General features: G+C 55.2%; 6 protein-coding genes across 6 annotated transcripts; 2 read left to right on the forward strand and 4 right to left on the reverse strand.

Annotated features, from left to right (window-relative positions):
- Positions 1–76: 76 nt before the first annotated feature.
- On the reverse strand, positions 77–1,096 carry B0H18DRAFT_119889 (uncharacterized protein). The gene is made up of 3 exons (XM_048036105.1): positions 1,045–1,096; positions 561–991; positions 77–505 (listed from the first exon to the last, which is right to left on the reverse strand). Exons 2-3 carry the CDS (start codon positions 853–855, stop codon positions 243–245), a joined length of 558 nt encoding a protein of 185 aa, XP_047896392.1. The 5' UTR covers positions 856–991; positions 1,045–1,096; the 3' UTR covers positions 77–242.
- Positions 1,097–2,058: 962 nt separating this feature from the next.
- B0H18DRAFT_1093485 (uncharacterized protein) lies at positions 2,059–7,118 on the forward strand (the record flags this gene model as incomplete). The annotated part of the gene is made up of 9 exons (XM_048032348.1): positions 2,059–2,455; positions 2,644–2,693; positions 2,741–2,992; positions 3,045–3,732; positions 3,783–3,823; positions 3,876–5,985; positions 6,033–6,489; positions 6,548–6,872; positions 6,897–7,118. Exons 1-9 carry the CDS (start codon positions 2,104–2,106, stop codon positions 7,116–7,118), a joined length of 4,497 nt encoding a protein of 1,498 aa, XP_047896393.1. The 5' UTR covers positions 2,059–2,103.
- A 1,558-nt stretch (positions 7,119–8,676) lies between these two features.
- Positions 8,677–9,314, reverse strand: B0H18DRAFT_992043 (uncharacterized protein; the record flags this gene model as incomplete). The annotated part of the gene is made up of 3 exons (XM_048045099.1): positions 8,833–9,314; positions 8,758–8,778; positions 8,677–8,699 (listed from the first exon to the last, which is right to left on the reverse strand). A coding segment is annotated over exon 1 (227 nt), but the record flags the coding sequence as incomplete, so codon positions are not given.
- Positions 9,315–9,868: 554 nt separating this feature from the next.
- On the reverse strand, positions 9,869–11,083 carry B0H18DRAFT_992046 (RlpA-like double-psi beta-barrel-protein domain-containing protein-containing protein). Its single transcript, XM_048045100.1, has 4 exons — positions 10,707–11,083; positions 10,634–10,654; positions 10,493–10,576; positions 9,869–10,441 (listed from the first exon to the last, which is right to left on the reverse strand). Exons 1-4 carry the CDS (start codon positions 10,944–10,946, stop codon positions 9,986–9,988), a joined length of 801 nt encoding a protein of 266 aa, XP_047896395.1. The 5' UTR covers positions 10,947–11,083; the 3' UTR covers positions 9,869–9,985.
- A 1,288-nt stretch (positions 11,084–12,371) lies between these two features.
- On the reverse strand, positions 12,372–12,898 carry B0H18DRAFT_872467 (uncharacterized protein; the record flags this gene model as incomplete). Its single annotated transcript, XM_048040227.1, has 2 exons — positions 12,372–12,640; positions 12,697–12,898. 2 exons carry the CDS (start codon positions 12,896–12,898, stop codon positions 12,372–12,374), a joined length of 471 nt encoding a protein of 156 aa, XP_047896396.1.
- Positions 12,899–15,714: 2,816 nt separating this feature from the next.
- B0H18DRAFT_872502 (uncharacterized protein) lies at positions 15,715–16,751 on the forward strand (the record flags this gene model as incomplete). Its single annotated transcript, XM_048040233.1, is given in 2 exon segments — positions 15,715–15,935; positions 15,953–16,751. Coding segments are annotated over 2 exon segments (1,020 nt in total), but the record flags the coding sequence as incomplete, so codon positions are not given.
- Positions 16,752–17,555: the final 804 nt, after the last annotated feature.

Genomic DNA, 17,555 nt, shown 5'->3' on the forward strand with positions numbered 1-17,555 from the left:
CCCGCGACTGAACCTTGTCAGATCGTGAGAAGCATGCACGAGAGAACTCAAAAACACCAGCGGACCTTGGCGACGGTGAGTTTGATCTACGACTGCATCTGTGCTACTCGGGCTCCCTGTGCTTGACGTCGCTGTGCTTGACTGCGTCGCAGATGAGGTACTGGACAGGCTTGTCTCGCCGTCATCAAAGCTTTACGAGTGTCAATTGTCGGCTTGCAGGGAAACAGTAGGCCAGTGTGGACTCACGTGTATATGGCCCGGTCGAACAGTAGGAGGGACGGCTGAGACCCCTGCACCGCCGTCATCACCAGCGTATGCGAGTTGTTGCTGAGCCCCGTCTGGCCAAAGACGGTGACATTGTAGACGTATTGAGCAGCGGTCGGATCCGGAACATGGGTGTAGGTACCAGCTTCGCGACTGTCCAACTCGATGCTAACGTTGGTGAAGATGGTTATGCCTGTTGTAGCATTGTTGACCAGGATACAGCTCATCCATATCGCGGTTCCTAGATGCAATGAAACTCGATATCGCGAGGGCGGAAGATGGTGTAGACCACGCACCTGTGAACTGTATTGTTACATAGTGGCCAGAAGTACTATTCGGATTGTTCGAAGTCGTGTCGTGCCATGTCCCTGCATAGGCCTCGCTCTTGCTTGGTTGAACTGCACAGCCAGAGCATCCCTGACCAGGGTTCCAGTTGCTGGTGTAAGTTGGTAATAAACCGGTCACCAGATCCCCGTAGGTGTCGTCAATTGTCCTGTTGACCTGACCAGCGGAGACAAGCAGAGAAAAGAGTACAATGGCGAGCAAGATACGTTGCGCCCGTAGGCTGAGAGGGAAACGTGGCGGAAGCATCTAGCTCTCCAGGATTGAGAGGAGAATCCGGAACGGGAGGCGCGCCCTAGACTGTATCGCGTTGCCAACTGACTATGATGTTCTGCGCGCGAAGATGCATTGGCACAGAAATATCGACTGTCCTCCGGCGCGGACCCTTTCAAACATGTCAGTGTGACGCCTATTACAAACAGCTTCAAATATACGTACCAAGCTACCTATGCCTTCTGACAGATTAGTTGACTTCGACGCTTTATAGATGCGTTGGAAGAACATTAAGAGCATCAAACCCATTGCCTCGGGGAAAACCGCACAGAACGCCCATGATGCAGTGCGGCAACCCGAAGACCCATCCATCTTCCCTGCCGAACGTCTGCGCATTTTTAGCCTGTGGATGTGCAGATGAGAACTGGCGTGTCACGATTTCCATGCCTAGTATAGCCTTACCACCGAGCACAGCCGCCCCTGTCATATGTCTGGGAAACCCAGTCCTCTTAAGGGTATCTGACTCATGCGCTGTAGACAGATCGTGATCCGGGGCCAGCAAAACACTCTGTCAATGTCATGAGCAATAAGTACTAGAGTTCAGCGACAACTTTGAAGCGTCACCTTCACCTCTCTTCGGTACAATCGTAGCTGCCCGACTCATGGCGTCTGCAGTGTAGCTCCATCTGTGCTGCAAGGAGCCGAAAGTGGTACCGGAAAGCCATCGTTTAGCTGTACTAGTTGAAAAGCGATCGGAACCGGGGACCCAGAGACATAGATGCTGGATAAAGCTAGCGCGCCGCAGTACTTGACCCCCTATCCCTTCATGGGAAGTCCTCACGATGCGTACAGAGACGTACCAAATGAGCAGGTCATAGACAGAAGATACAGCAAGCGGGGTGAGATGGCTGTGTAACACTGTTGGCGTTTCCTCCTCCATATGTAAACTATACGTTTACAACTTCTTTAGGCAGGAGCTGGTCAATAAGCGCTAGTGTCTCGGCGTACCTTACTTGCGGCAGCTTGCTCGGGCACTCAAGCTTCAAAGTTCCTTATCAAATAATACGTCTTCATGGACGTCTTTGGGAGGCTTGATATGAGTATCAATGGGGGCGGCGGCATTGGTACCCAAGTAGACCCAAGTACGCGGAGGAGCGCGGGGGGCGAAATTGTGGCGTGGGTAACAGGCTCGATCCGGCGTGGCCGGTAAAGTCAAGGGTAGGAGCGCCAAGGTCCTCAGAAATTAACCACCACCTATGCTGAACGCTGTCTGATATCCACCCTATGGCTGTCGCACTGCAAGACGTCAGCGACACCCTACTACCGCGCAAATACCAGGAGGAAATATTTGCGCGGGCGCAGCGCAGCAATGTCATCGCTGCGCTCGACACAGGGAGTGGCAAGACGTACATCAGTACGCTGCTCATCAAGTGGATATCAGCACGGGATGCCGGGTTGGGGAAAATCATCGTTTTCCTCGTTCCGAAGGTGGCTTTGGTAGAGCAGCAGGGGGACTTCATCGCCAGGCAGACCCCGCTGCGGGTCACGAAGTGTTGCGGGGCGACCGCAATCGACCTGGCGGACCGTGTGGGTTGGAAGAAAGAGCTGGGGGACACGGATGTGCTTGTCATGACCGGTATGTGTGCACTTCTGATCGCGTCTGCGAGGTCATGAGAGCCCTGGATTGGTTGGGCCACGCTCCGCTTCCCTGCCGCACTGGCGGCAGGGCTACGGAGCGTTGCACGTCGTTCTGCGCCGTTCCATTTTGGTTAATCCACGGAGTTCATGCTTGTTTGTTGCTGGATGGTGCTCACTATCAGATAGCTCAGATATTTCTTAATATTCTGACTCACTCGCACTGGAGCCTGGATAAGGTCAGCGGGTCCGAGACTTCTTTGGAATTCTCCTAATATCTTTTCAGGTGTCCCTCATGGTCTTCGACGAATGTCATCACACGCGGAAGAATCATGCCTATAACGGTATCATGCGCGAATATTTCCAGTTCTCGATCGAACAGCGTCCCAAGATTTTCGGTATGACTGCGTCGCCAATTTGGAATCCCCGTGACGCCGTCGAGTCGCTGGCGACCTTGGAGAGAAACCTCGACGCCAAAGTCATCGCGGTCCGCGAGCACGTCGATGAATTGATGGGTCATTCGCCGAGACCTGAAGAGGCAAGTAAATCCGAGGTAGTCTAACATACACAATCTGACAGTCCATACGCAGGTGCTACATGAGTATCCAGCGCCCCTGGATATGTATTCAGCCTACCCGACGTACTCCCTCTGGAACCGTCTGCACTTAGAATCGCTCCCTTCTCACATCGACATTCCCGTGGACAAGATCCGCTCGAGATACGACATCACCTACGCGAGCCTCGGTCCCTATGGCGCGGAGCTCTTTCTTTACAACGATATGAAACAACGCATCGCACAAATGCTGCTGCAAGCCAGTGGAGCCGAACGTGATTTCCTGTCATTCGCATACCCCGGGTACGGCCTCGATGACCTTCCGACATCTGGCACAATGAATACCGAGCTCCCGCCTGAGGTGGAGGATTTACAGGACGCCCTGATCGAGTTTCGCTCGTTCTTCGAGGAGACGAACGATCCGGAGGCCGAGCCGCTGACCGTTCATCTCAAATGGTGCTCGCCGAAAGTCCGAGAGCTCATCGACATCCTCTTCGAGCACTACACAGGGTCATTCCAAGGCATTGTCTTCGTTGAACAGCGTCATGTCGCGGCCTGCTTGGCGACTATGCTCCCCCGTGTGCCGCAGCTCAGCCACCTCATCAAGGCCGGACAGCTCATCGGACACGGGGCGGCTAATCTAGCCAAGTCGCAAGTTAGGGGCATGGCGCTCAGGACGCAGCAAGACATCGTCAAGATGTTCCGAGACAAACAAATCAACCTGCGTAAATGCTAATTTTTTGCATGGCGGATCATGCTAACTGATGTCTTGTAGTCGTCGCGACATCTGTCGCAGAAGAGGGTCTCGACTTCCCGGTGAGTGTACCACTGTTTGACAGGATTGACGTGGCGGCTGATCGAAGCACAGGCTTGCGATCTTGTCATTCGATTTGATCCTCTGCAACACATGGTTGGGTACTTGCAATCCCGCGGGCGCGCACGCCACAGAACCTCGAAGTTCATCATCATGGTCCAAGAGGGCCATCTCACCCACGCCGCGCGCTACAAAGCGTTCTCAGAGAGCGAACCTCAATTACGCCTCGTGTACCAGAACCGCGATTTACGTGACCACAGCCCAGAACCCGGAGAGATCGAGGAAGAGGAGGAGCGAGACGACCCAGAGGACATCGCCGAACGAGAACGCTATATCGTGCCCCACACTGGGGCTGTCTTGACCTACAATAATGCCATCGGTCTGTTGAACCATCTCTGTTCGCTGATACCTCACGACAGATTCACTCCCGTCCATCTCCCGAAGTACACCGGTGACTTCAATTCCACCCTGCAGCTACCGTCAAGCCTGCCACTGCCGCAAGAACACCTAACCTACCATGGGCCAGAGAAGCGCTCCAAGAAGGAAGCAAAACGAGCTGTTGCCTTCTTGGCCGTGAAGCAGCTGCACGCACTGAACGTCTTCGACGACTTCCTGTTGCCTGCCCAGAGCGGTTCTGCAGGTGATCACGAAGACGCCGACGGGCATACTATACAGGACGTCAGCCGTGTTCCATTCATGCTTGCTGACGTGCCGGTGCGAGACCCTTGGACGCGAGGCGCTGTGCAATACGTGCACGCAGTATACCTCGACGGTGTCCCGACAGCCGGTCTTGTCACCGGGACACTTCTGCCGCAAGTGGAACTGGTCTGCCAAGGCACGTATGTATCCAGCGGAGACAGCCAGCGAGTGGAATTCGATTCCAACAACGAATGGGAGCAGCGCAGGATGATGGAAGACTTCATGAGAATGGGACTATGGTGGTGCATCACTGGGAGAGGAATCACTCTACCACTGACGTGCTACCTGGTTCCGATCACTCACGATCTACAGGTCGACTGGGCCACCATCGAGAAGGCGGTCGCAAACCCTTACGGCAACCCTGATTGGTCAATTGTGGGTGAAGAGCAATACTTCCACACGCTCGTTATGAACAAGATGGAGCACGGCAGGCCAATGCTGCTTCGCAAAATACGCCCTGACATCACCCCTATGTCTGTCCCTCCACATGGCTCGCGCGAATCGGGTTTCACGACGTACAGAGACTACTGGATCCAGAAGTTCACGAGAAGAGGCGTTGTACCCGAGGTCCCTGAAGATGGCCCGTGTGTCGAGGGTCAGCCGTATCCGCGCCATGCTGCGTGCGCGTATGCACTTGACAACTCCGGTGAGGGCCTAGCCGCCCCAATGATTGTTCCACTATCCATCCTCTACCCCATGGGCATGTGTAGATGGGCAGAGATGCCCGAGGATGTCTTCCGCACTTTCCACGTCTTACCCGAACTATGTCATCGCATTACGGACGTCTACCGCGCGCGAACCGCTCGAGCAGAGCTAGGCTTGCCCCCAATCACCGACGACCTGCTGATCCAGGCACTCACCGTACCGAGTGCAAACGCCGGTTTTAATAACCAGCGCCTCGAAACTCTCGGTGACGCCGTGCTCAAGCTTTCCACCGTCGTCCATCTGTTCAATCGCTTCCCACATCGCCATGAGGGTCAACTGGATGCTCTACGCCGGACCTGCGTCTCGAATCGCACGCTCATGTCTCGAGCGCTCGAACACCGCTTAGAACGGTACCTCACGAGCGAGGGTCAGAGCATGCGTCTCTGGAGATACACCCTGCCGCAGGACGCGGATCCATCGGAGATGGCACCTCGGAGACACGTGCCACGTACATATCCGCGTAGAAGTTTGCAGGACTGCATGGAGGCCACACTAGGAGCTGCCTTCGTCACTGGTGGGATACAGATGGCTTTGCGCGCTGGCACAGCTCTTGGACTTAGTTTCGGCGGACCCTGCCCGTGGAACATGCGCTACAGCGGGCGCATCGCTGCAAGTCCGGTGGCGAGCCTCTTCAGCGATTTACAGGCAGCACTAGGATATCAGTTTCGCAGCGGGAAGCTTTTGCTAGAGGCAGTGACACATCCTTCGTTCGGGTCACTCGAAACGTCTTCGTATCAGCGACTGGAGTTTATGGGAGACGGTGAGTTCCTCCCACCTAATTGCAAATTATTACTAATAATCCTTTAGCACTCATTGACGTCGTCGTCATGAAGTACATGTACGACAAGTACCCAAAGGCCAACTCCGGGCAGCTCTCCTGGGCCCGATCTCGCGCCGTGTGCGCGCCAGCTCTGGCGTCTGTCGCCGTCAAGCGCCTCGGCCTCCACAGACTTCTCCTCGTGAATAACGTTGAATTGAGCATAACCATCAGCAAATACGTGCCCATTATGGAGGAGCTCACGGATGAAGAGATCATCCACAATGCATGGAAGCACGACCCGCCGAAGGCGGTCAGCGACGTGCTAGAAAGCGTGCTCGGCGCGGTTCTCGTTGATTCCGAATATGATTTTGAGAGGGCGATAAGTGTTGCGGAGTTTTGCATGCAGGGCCTGTTGTCGGTGCTGTCCCCGAACTTGCCAAAGGATCCCATCTCAGAGTTGATGATATGGGTTGCGAAGTCGGGGTGTAGGAAGGTCTCTTTCCAGTACGTGATTGTCGACTGAATTTCAACGAACTAAGCGCTGAACACAACTATCACACAGAAAGAGCATGAGTCGCCCGGAGATCAAACGCAACGACGGCATGTCTGTCGTCGTACACGACCAGATCATCGTCGGGCCTGTCATCGCCCCGAATCTCTCCCTCGCAAAGGGCCTCGCAGCCGAGCGCGCCAGAGCCCTCCTCTCGGATCAAAGTACCCCGCAGTGTCTGGCATGCCTATGTACCTGCGCGAAGGATGCCGCGGAAGTGGAAGGACGACAGGTCGCCGACGAGGAGCTGCCAGAAATCAAAGAGATCGACGACGAAACAGTGGAGGGCTTTGCGACCCTCGCCCGAATAATGGATGACGAGTTCAGCGGGCGCGTCGTAGAGACGCCCGAGTTGGTGAAGCATGAAGAACAACCGGAGGACGAGGACGACTGGGCCGAGCTTGAAGAGGTCGAGGCCGCGCTGGACACCGACACCGCAATGGCCGTCGACTCCGACAACGCGAGGTCCACGGCCACGCCGCCCGCGCCCGTCGTCGAGGTCACGAAGGCGGAGGCGGAGAATGACGCGAAGGATATGGACATGGATATCGAAATGAACATGGACCCCCGGAGTCGGTCCTGACTACGCGTGCCATGCATGCACGTCGCACCACCATCAAGTCTCCGCCCCGCTACCGCACGGCCGTCGCGCTCCCCGCGGTCCTCGACCCGAACGTTAGGAAAGTGTTCGGGTCGAGGACCGCGGGGGGCGCGACGGCCGCGCGGTAGCGGGGCGGGCACTGGGTATGTGGCTTGTACGTATCGCAGGCGAGCTCATGACTACTCGTAACGGGACAATCATCTTGAACACGCATCACACTCATGCACTTAAACTTTTCAACGGGTCGGCGCCCTCCCACGGGTCACCGTCCTCATCGGGGATATTCTGACCGATGTGTCGTTTCTTCCTCCAAATACCTTCGATGAGGACGGTGACCTGTTGGAGGGCGCCGACCCATTGAAAATTTCAAGTGCGTAGGGTGCTGGTGTTTCCCAATTGGTACTGTCTGCAGAATTGTGCTCTCGTCGTTCCTGTGTAACAACAGATTGTCTCGCCTCGCGCGATCGATACGGTTTCTTGATACCTGTGAATTGTAGCCTCCCCATGTATGCCTACCACCGATCTCTGATGTCTTGTACTGAAACCTATGTTCTACAATGTTATGTATCGTATCACACGTCGCGCCGGATGACAAGTCTATCAAAATGGATGATTGCTCCGCACCCTATTTACGGTGTGCCTGATGCGCGGGTGACTACCAGTACTATGGCCGGGCGGCACAGATAAATGAGAGGTGCAGTAGCGGTGTAAGGTTCAACAACTAAAGGGCGCTTGATTAGTGACAAGTCTGTCGTGCAAAGCGGAAAAGCGTATGCTGGGAGAGAAGCCAGGGGGAGATTCAGAACAACCGGGGGTATACTAGTCTGTGTCCTTTCGCCTCGAAACATGCTCGCACAACGTCCACGTCCACGTCTACACGCGCGTAAGACCCGCATGGCTGCCTTCCACCCGCAGCCCGCAGGCATCTAGGGAATGCGGAGAGGAGTGCACACGGCTCACTGCCCGCCCACCTCCGCACCGGCGACCACGAGGCCGCCATGCCTACGACGGCCCGGTTGAGGAGCTCGATCTGGTTGCCCGTCGCGTTGGCGCTCGAGGACGGCGCGCACTGCTCGAGCTCCAGCGCTGGAGCTCGACCACGCACTGCTGCTGCTCCAGCTCGACGAGCTGCTCCAGGAGCTGCTCGACCACGTGCTGCTCGAAGTGCTCGGGGGCGGCGTCCAGGGCGTCGAGGACGTCGTGGGGGTCCATGCGTCGGAAGTCGTGGTGGGCGTCCAGGAAGTGGAAGTCGTGGGGGGCGTCCAGGGAATGGAGGGGGTCGGGGGCGTCCATTGGGAGGACGAGGACGGGCGGCGCCGGAGCCGTACGACCACTCGCCGTAGATCACGCCCGCGCCTTCGTCGGCGAAGTACGTGAAGAGGCCTTCGGAGAGGTCGAGGCCGCCCTCGGGGCAGCCTGGGCACTATGGAACGGGAGATATGCGTGCGTGTCGGGCTGAAGACGAATGCGGGAACTTACCCTGTCCGTGATCTGTGCCTGAGCCGTCTTGCCGTTGTAAGAGAGGGTGATCATCTGGTAACATTCGTTGCTCGCGTCGTAAAGCTGGAAACGATGGCCGTGGTCACTTTTTGTCCAGGAAGTGCGGTAACGGGCAACATACAGCAGAGTCCAGCGCCACGATCTAACAGCATAGAGTGAGTCCCGACGTACAGAGGCTCTATGTCGGTGCACTTACGAAGTCATTGGGCACATTTGTGGTTCCACACGCACCCCTTCACAGACGTGTCAGTGCCCATGTCCGGATATCACATCGGCGGTGCTCACAATCCGACGGCGTAATAAGTGAAGCGCGCATTCGAAACGATTGCTGGCGCTTCTCCAACGCGACCGATGTGTTTGACGAGCTGAGCTCGACCGATGCATTTGACGCGCTGTGCGCGAGCTCATCGTGGCGACGATGCATGTCCATGCGTTTGAAATGGCCAGCGGACACGAAGGGTGCCAGGGCCGAAAGCAGGGTGATGCCGAAAAGGGTCGAGCCGAACATGATGATTATATGAATGGATGAGTGGCTCGCTACTTGTAGGTCGGTGGGCGTTGTAGTTTTGTGGCTTTTGGGTTAAGGAGTGTGGGGGAAGCGAGCGGAACGACGCAGGGGAAGGGCGTCGGGGGAGGGGATGAGGAGAGGAAAATGAGAGCTCGGGTAGGGGCGAGTCGAGGCGCTCTCCAAAGGGCCCGTCGCCTAACGACCCGCCAAGCCCGACCGCCACAACGCCCTGCCTGATCCGGTAACTCTCGTGGTTCATCGCGCCCTCGTCGGTGCGCCCGTAGTCGTCGTGCTCGAATGTGCGGGACTATCGTGCACGTCTTTCGGTTCTATCGAATTCATTTGGTTCGGCCTTGCAGTATCGGAAGGGTGGCCCGAAAATTGGAAGCAATCAAGGTCGCGTAGAAGCGGCGTACCGACTGGAGGAGTCCAACTGTGAGGATATCCGTAGTACTACTATCTGACGAATGCGGTCTCACAATCATAAGTTAGGGCGACCAGCCTGGCTAGATACGCCAATTTTATCGTCGCCTGTGACGGCGTCAGGCGATATTGGCTGCCGCGACTGAAAGGACAAGGATGTGAGGGAAGATCGATCCGTGACAACATTCGAGTGGTTCAGAATGCCATGTTTCTTGCGTTTGTTTCGCTCCTACTGGGTTCAAGATAAACCCTGGAGACATCTGTCTAGCGTTGTAGTGCATGATGTAGACGGTCTTTCGAACTCCGATAACAGTCGTCATATTCATGAAACACTACATTGTACAAGCTGCACCTTGAGAAACCCTAATGAACACCATAGACCACGTCGCGGAGATAGTCGTCTCGAGTCTTCGTAGCTTCAGACCCAGTTAGCAGCCTCGGCGAGGCCGCTGAGCCCGACAATAGCGAGATTGACCCGGTTCAGAGTGCCCTGGTCAAACGCCACAGTCGAAGCCGGAGTCGCCGTCGCAGAGGATGTCGCCGAGGTCGTGACGCCAGCCAAGGTACCAGAGACAGAAGCATACGGGCTGAAAGTCATAGTCGCCGTGCTGAAGCTTGAGTAGGCCGCATAAGACTCGGGGGCGCGGTAGGTGGTCGTGACCGTGTGTGTCGGGGTCCATTGGGTAGTGCTGGGCGCGTGTGTGGTGCTGTGTGCGGCATACGGGGTGTAGGCTGCTTGGAGGTCGGCCGCTAGCTGCGGCTTGCTGCCATCATCGAAGTCCCAGGAAGCGGAGAGGACACCTAGGCCGAGGTCTGCCAGGAAGCTGAATAGTCCGCGGGAGAGGTCGAGTCCGCCCCAAGGGCAGCCGGGGCACTGCAACGCGATTATCAGGTCTGAGATGAGTAGTACACGTATTAGACGCACCATGTCGGTGACCTTGGCCTGAGTACTTTTGCCGGCGTACCAGATTGTGATGGTCTTGTAGCAGTGCGCGCCGTTGTCCCATTGCTTGATTGTTTATGAGCGCTCGGACCTGGTTCAAGTACCTGAAAAAGGTAGACTTACAGGAGCATTCAACGCGACGACCTGCACGGTTTCAGCGACTTCCAGACACCAACAGAATGACCGCCAGACATACGAAGTCATTGTCCGAATCATATCCACCACACGCGTTCTGTCCGGCGTCGTAGTAGGTCAACCTCGCTCCGTCGACACGTCTCTCAAGACTCGTAGTATTTTGTAAGCTCATAGACCTCTCCATATGCCGCCTCCATGATGCGCCATGCTTCGACCTGGGTGTCCCCGAATCCAAGTGCCCAAGCCCGAGACCCAGAAGAGAGAAGAAAACGAGTGTGCCGAGTATGGAACGATAGTGCATCCTTGATCAGTGTTGTAGGTAAAGACAGGAGGTCGGCGAGGGACTGGTCGACGTTGAAGCCAGGACACGAAGAGGCTCGTGAGGAGAGGGTGAGTCGAGACTGTTCAGTGTTCGCGCATGGCCGTCTCAAACCAAACCGCCAGTGGCCATGCACCACAGGCCGAGACTGGGCCGAGACCACCGTCGGCGATGTTAGCCAGGCTTATGTAAGCTTCACAGCGCTCTATTCCGTGAAGTCCTGAGTTATTGAAGTAGCCAACATACTTACTTGGTGGAATGATCAGACCCGGTATGCATCCTCAACCTACCCAGTGCGACAAGAAAAGGCCATGTCTCGGATAGTGTTGTACGACAAGTACTAAGTAGCAGCATATTGACGTTACGCATACGCAGGGGGTGGGCCAACGAGTCTGATCATCCCCTCATTCTCCTCCTTCAGTCGTGCCATTTCCGCCCGCAACCATACCAGTTCCCTCTGCAACCCATCATCAGCATCTGTGTCCGTCGACTTTGGTAGCGTGGGCGCCTCAAAAACTGGTAGCACGCCCTCGAAGATCGACCGTTCGGCACGCAGGTTCGCAACCTGCTGTCTGAGATCCTGAGCCTCGTCCCTTGGGCCCTCGTGGCTGGAGGGGGGCGAACTCTGCGTGGCTTCTCGCCGAACGGCTGGGTTTCACTTCTTTCGTGAGACTGGCGCGGGCGATATGAGAGGAGCCCGGGGACCTGCGCTCGCCACGGTCGCTCGAGCCGCCGAGTTACTGAGTATGGACGTCGCTCCGAGCGAGTTGCGGGCTGGGCACGTAGCTTGTAGCGCGGACGGTGCGACTGGTACTTCTGGGCTTGGAGAAATGGAGATTGGATAGACGGCTTTGTACTCGGTCTCCGGGGCAGGGTGCACTTTCCGTCGTCGCCGGTAACAGATCGCGAGGCAGACACAGATCGCGACAAGCGCGACACCGCCGATCACTGCGCCAACAATGACACTAGCGAGCGAAACTTGACAAATGGTGAGAGACATCGCAGGCAGTGGTAAACTACAGTAGCTCACCATGGTGGCCAGATGTAATCGCTATTCCTATGCTAGTCGGACTGTTTGTAGCAGTCGACGATGCAGTGCTCGGTGATGAGGATCCTGTGGTCCTCCGCGCAGAAGAGGTATCCGACGAACTGCTCCGGCCACTTTCAGGATTCGACGAAGTTGGCTGGCTTTTCCCAGCCTGAGCATCCACAGCGCTCGACGAAGTTGTTTGACTGGTCGGAGGGCTTTGTGACGACGACACTGTGGTCCTCCCGGGTAATGATGGAGACGTGTCCGGTGTAGCTGGCGCAGTGGTACTCGGCGAGGTTGTTGGGGAGTCGGCATCCTCAAAACTTTCAGCATATGTTGAGTGTGTGGTCGCAAGGCGATCATAGGGTAGAACAGGCTCACGTGTACATGGCCCAATCAAACAACACAAGTGACGCTTGAGATCCCTGCGTCGCGTTCATCAGCAGCGTGTGCGACGCGTTGCTGAGACCCGTCTGACTGAAAACAGTGGCATTATACACATATTGCGCGGCACCAGCACTTGTATCCGGGTTATGGGTATATGTACCAGCTGGGTCGCCGTCCATCTCGAAGCTGATGTACGACGCGATAGTGACATATGGACTGCCGGAGTTAACAAGGATGCAATACACCGAGATTGCCGTTCCTATGCACAAAGTCATCTCATGTTCCTTCCAAGTAATGAGAGGGCGGATGACGCACCCGTGAATTCCAGCGTTACAGCGTGACCCGTAGTCGAGTTCGGGTTGTCCGAAGTTGTGTCGTGCCAAGTGCCTCTGTATGTCCCGCTCGGACTCGGTTGGACTGCACACCCAGAGCACGTTTGCCCAGCATTCCAATTGGCACCATAAGTAGGGAGGACGCCGGTCACCGAGTCCCCGTAGGTATCGTCGATTGTCCTCATAGTCGACCCGGCGAAAACGAGAGACGTGGGAAGAGCGACGAGTAAGATGCATGCACGTACTAGCCATGTACAGAGACATGGCAAGGACATTGTCCTGGAAGATATGCAACGGGGGTACGAAGTGAAAGGGCGTATCCTGCGCTGCACCGCATTGCAGAAGGCCCCCGACCGCAACATCCTGGGCGCACAGATACACTGACAACAAGATATCAACTATCCTGAGGCATGGTAGCTGATAAACGCATCTTCATCTGATTCTTGGAACGATGAACAATCCGACTGGCACGTACCCTGCTACGTCGGCGCTCCGCCAACAAAGGTCCACTGGTTGTAACTTACTGTAGAAAACGCCAGCGGCAGCAGTCTATGCCTCTATTGAGCAGTGCGAAGGCATCAGCCTGTGCGTCTGTGTGTCCGTGCGAATCTATCCTGAGGCTACTGCGGGATGTTGCAGTCAGCGTCAGTAGACATGAGTGACAAGTACAGCCCCGCCTGTCAACGTGCGACGGACAGGCATGGGAGTTCTGGGAAACCGCAACAAGATTATGTACGGCGGGAGGCCCGATTCCTCCCAGCCGCTACTGGGGTCTGGGTGATCTGCATCCACAAGACCTGTCGCATTTGCGCCTAGGACTCCAGTTGGCCGTACGTACTTGAGGTGAGACGATAGCTGAACTTGGAGGTTCGGATCGACGAGGTGCAAAGCCTTGAAGCCCGTTCACGACTCGGATCTCAGATGTCAAATTTAACAACGTTCGATTTGCGAGGACGAGGAGGGGTCCATAGCCTTGAAACTTGAAGCTTTACTCTTGAGCTTGACTCAAGCGGCCTCGCGGCGACGCGAGTCGTCGTAAGAGGTTCAACTGAAAGTACATGGTACTGGTAGTGGTACAAGCGCGCACCCGGGCTTGCGAAACTCGCGTGAGTACTTATCTACTGACGCTGAACCGGTAATGCAATCACGTTTGCATTACTGTCCTGCACCCGCAACACAAAGGGTTTTCCCATTTTAACCTGCTAGACTTAGTTTCATACATCTTGAGCACACCCTTAAATATTTCAAGGCCAGAAGGAGGGCGGGAACATGTCGTCTGCACGTCTGCAAATGAGCGACTGTGTTCGCCCGCCAAAACTGGCGCTGCAGAATAGGCGCTGAAATCGCACCTTTCGATTTTTCCTGAGGTGCACAGAGCAGGTAGCTCTTAATGCGTACGAGAGAATAGTAAGACAGCATGTGGCGACATGATGCACATTTTTTGGTGCGCACACGGAGGAAAAAACCCGCCAGTTTGCATTATTGTACCGTTTGCATTACCGGTTCAGCGTCAGTACAGCAGATTCGGAAAACCTTGTCCGACGCGCCCCCGCGCGTGAGAAAATTCAAATAAATCAAGAAAATCACGAAAATGCGGAAAAGTCTAGGAATCGCGATACACGTACCGTAGCCACTGCAGAACACCGTGTACACCCTGTTACAGGTTCGGGGCGCATGCGGCATGTCTGTCGAAGGCAAGTCGAGGGTATTTTTGAAGGTTGTGCAATGGTCGACGTGGCGGGCGCTAAAGCCGACTCCCCAGGGAGCATCCACTGCAAAATGCAGCTGTGGGTGTCATCGGGTGCTCGATATGGATGCGTACGGAGTACAGCTGTACTGATGTAGTTCTCAATGTAACAGAGGCAGTAGCTTGTGGGACAATGATAACCAGGAGGACTCGCCGCCTGGCGCTCAGCCTCAGTTACTAACGGTACAGTGCCTGGCAATTTTCAACTTCAAGTCGAAGTTGGGCCCGACATCGGCATGGGCACAGTATCGGATTGTAAGTAGGCACCGTATGGATATCGGAGCGATATTCGAAGAAGCCGAGACCTTATTCAGCCCTGTCTCAGTCAGTGACGAAATTCCTGTAGCCTTGAAGCTTCATGGCCAGCCGGAAATGCAAACTTGAAGTCGCGGCCTCGGGACTTCTGGTGAAATAACACAGACTCTCCCTTATTGAAGAGAACAAGACTTGAAGATATAACCTGAGTAGGCCATCTCAGGGCGGCACTGGCAATGCGAGCACTTCGGAGGCAAGTCTTTGACCTGGCTGCCCGTCAAATGCACGAATGTCTTCCTCTCAGGTTGTGTCTATCTAGTAACCATGTCTCCCTGTCATCACGCATACTCTCCGGGTCATATCGAGTACCCACAGCGGTGTTCTGCAGTGGATGCTCCCTGGGGAGTCAACTTTAGCGCCCGCCATGTCGACGCATCGCACAACCTTCGAAATCACCCTCAACTTGCCTTCGATAGACATGCCGCATACGCCGCGAACCTGTAACAAGGCGTACACGGTGTTCTATAATGGCTACGGTGCGTGTATCGCGATTCCTAGACTTTTCCGCATTTTCGTCATTTTCTTGATTTATTTGAATTTTCGCACGCGCGGGGACGCGTCGGACAAGGTTTTCCGAATCTGCTGTACAAGATCGTAGCAAACCGAGGCGCCCACCGTGACGCCACAGACACGCCCTTCATACTTGCAATTGACGATCAACCCGGTCAAAATCTCATACGAAGACCCTCCACGAGCTCAAAGTGATTGAAGGCTCTTGTCGAACCGAAATATCGGCATACAGCTGACTCCTCTGGGCTGCACCACCGTGACAGCTAGCTTCGTGAAATACCATGGGAAACCTACCCGACGGTCACAGTCGTACCGTCTCAGCCTCCACACAAGGTGACTTCTCTATCCCTCACTACCAGGGCATCGATTACTCAGGCTCGTCATGATGTTGACACTGAATTTTCCTGGGCTTCTGTTTTAGACCTCGAACTTGTGCGCGACGAAGAGCTCTGGTTTCCGGACGGAAGTATCGTTCTCGTCGCCGAGAGGCGCGCATTTCGTGTATATCATGGTATCCTGTTGCGCGATTCTTCGGTCTTCAGCGACCTGCTGTCTCTACCTCAGCCAGAAGACGTAAATGGGATAGATGGATGTCCTCTGGTCAAGCTGTCGGACTCTGCGGAGGACCTCCGACATTTGCTACGATTTCTGTTCAATAGGAGGTGAGCGCTCAGATCCAGCCTTACATGCTTGGGCTGTTCTTCAATGTGGACTTTGCGCCTCAGATTTTTATGCCCGCGGGAGAACCCATCGCATTCTCCGCTGTCGCAGCCCTCGTTCAACTGGGGCATAAATATCAACTCGACATCGCGGAAGCTGAAGGCCTTCGACTGCTGAAGACGGTTTTCACAACGAGCTTCCGCGACCAACCGGATATCATATATCGGGGCCTCGATTCAAGTGACCGGCCGCAAACCGTTCAGTCCGTCGTTCGGTACCGATATCGAGACGCAATCACGGCCGTCAACCTCGCTCGACTGACTGGTGAATGGAGTATCCTGCCTACCGCGTTCTATATATGCTGTCAGCTCAAAGCCGAGACACTTGTGCTGGGAAACCCTCGAGCCGACGGCTCGAAGGATTGCCTGAGTCCGAGTGACCTAGCAATATGTATCGATGGAAAGAAGGGCTTGATGTATGCGCATGCTGCGGGAGCGCACGAGGTCCTCTACCGAACTGTAGGGTTCATTGGACCCAACGGCTGGTACGCCGATTGCGAGAGCGGAGACTGCAGAGATCTCCGGGATGAAGTCTTTCCCAACATCATTGATGCATCAAGGTTTGGGGAGAACGCACTCTGGAGCTGGGAGGAGGATATCATTGAAGAAGATTTCTGCGGCGTTTGCCAAGCATGTCTAGTCGCGGAAGCTAGGGAGCAAGTGCGTAGGGTTTGGTTGCAGCTTCCCGAATATTTCGGACTCGATGCTGTTTCTTGGAAACAATTAGCAGACCTTGATGCAGAATGATGAATCCAGGCAGGTCGTCTTGCTTCTCGTGCAGCTGCATCTATTGGTCACTGAATGCCGCAAAGGATAGTCGGTATTCGCAGTTTCCATCATGATCGCAATGCTTCCACGGACTACAAGCACCATCGTGATCGCTCAAGGGATGGCTTAAGTGTGTATTGGTTATGCTCGGTCGCCAGTGGCTCACAGCGTGAGTTCCATAGTGATTGACGTCAATTTGTCCTCAAGGAATCATGTCAATGGAAGATCGGTGTCGTAGTATCACTCCTTGGGTACTAGCGAAGCGGTGCTACGGCACTGTACATGCTATACGCTGTGTTCGGCCCTATAGGCCTATTCGTCCTGGGAACCTGATCACTTAGACCGCGAACTCAAAAAACAACACATACGGACCGACTCCCGGCAGCGATGTGAACGCATTCTTGTTAGCTGACAGGGTTGTCAACTTCAGGTCGCAGACGGCCAGGGAAGTTCGTTCGGAGCTCGGAGCACGCACCATCATAATCTCACCGCGCTTCGCGGACAGCTAACACTTTGGACCTTTGTACTCGCCGCCGTTGCACACTGTATTCACTTGGCAGCTACCCGCAACGCATACTCATATAACCGGTACCGGGCCCTTCTTCTCGCCCGTCCTATCATCTCTTCATTCTTACACCCATGCTCGCTGGGCACCGTCCACGCTTTTGCGGTGGCCGTAGCGTCCAGCGTCACACTTTCAATGCAAGTACGGGGTATTGGATAATGCCCTGGCTCTTCTCAGCGCCGCTTTTGTGTGTATCGCCTTGATCTAGCCTCCAGTCT

This window comes from Fomitopsis serialis, assembly GCF_022376445.1.
Source record: "Fomitopsis serialis strain Sig1Antser10 chromosome Unknown B0H18scaffold_15, whole genome shotgun sequence".
NCBI lineage: Eukaryota > Fungi > Basidiomycota > Agaricomycetes > Polyporales > Fomitopsidaceae > Fomitopsis > Fomitopsis serialis.

What these genes read in the sequence shown, in the direction of transcription:
- B0H18DRAFT_119889 (XM_048036105.1), bottom strand. Translation starts at nt 855, where the DNA reads ATGCTTCCGCCACGTTTCCCTCTCAGCCTACGGGCGCAACGTATCTTG. An exon ending in TGTAACAATACAGTTCACAG is followed by an intron (nt 506 to 560) that starts GTGCGTGGTCTA and finishes CATTGCATCTAG; the next exon opens with GAACCGCGATATGGATGAGC.
- B0H18DRAFT_992046 (XM_048045100.1), bottom strand. Translation starts at nt 10,946, where the DNA reads ATGCACTATCGTTCCATACTCGGCACACTCGTTTTCTTCTCTCTTCTG. An exon ending in ATGATTCGGACAATGACTTC is followed by an intron (nt 10,655 to 10,706) that starts GTATGTCTGGCG and finishes GAAACCGTGCAG; the next exon opens with GTCGTCGCGTTGAATGCTCC. An exon ending in TCGTCGCGTTGAATGCTCCT is followed by an intron (nt 10,577 to 10,633) that starts GTAAGTCTACCT and finishes TAAACAATCAAG; the next exon opens with CAATGGGACAACGGCGCGCA.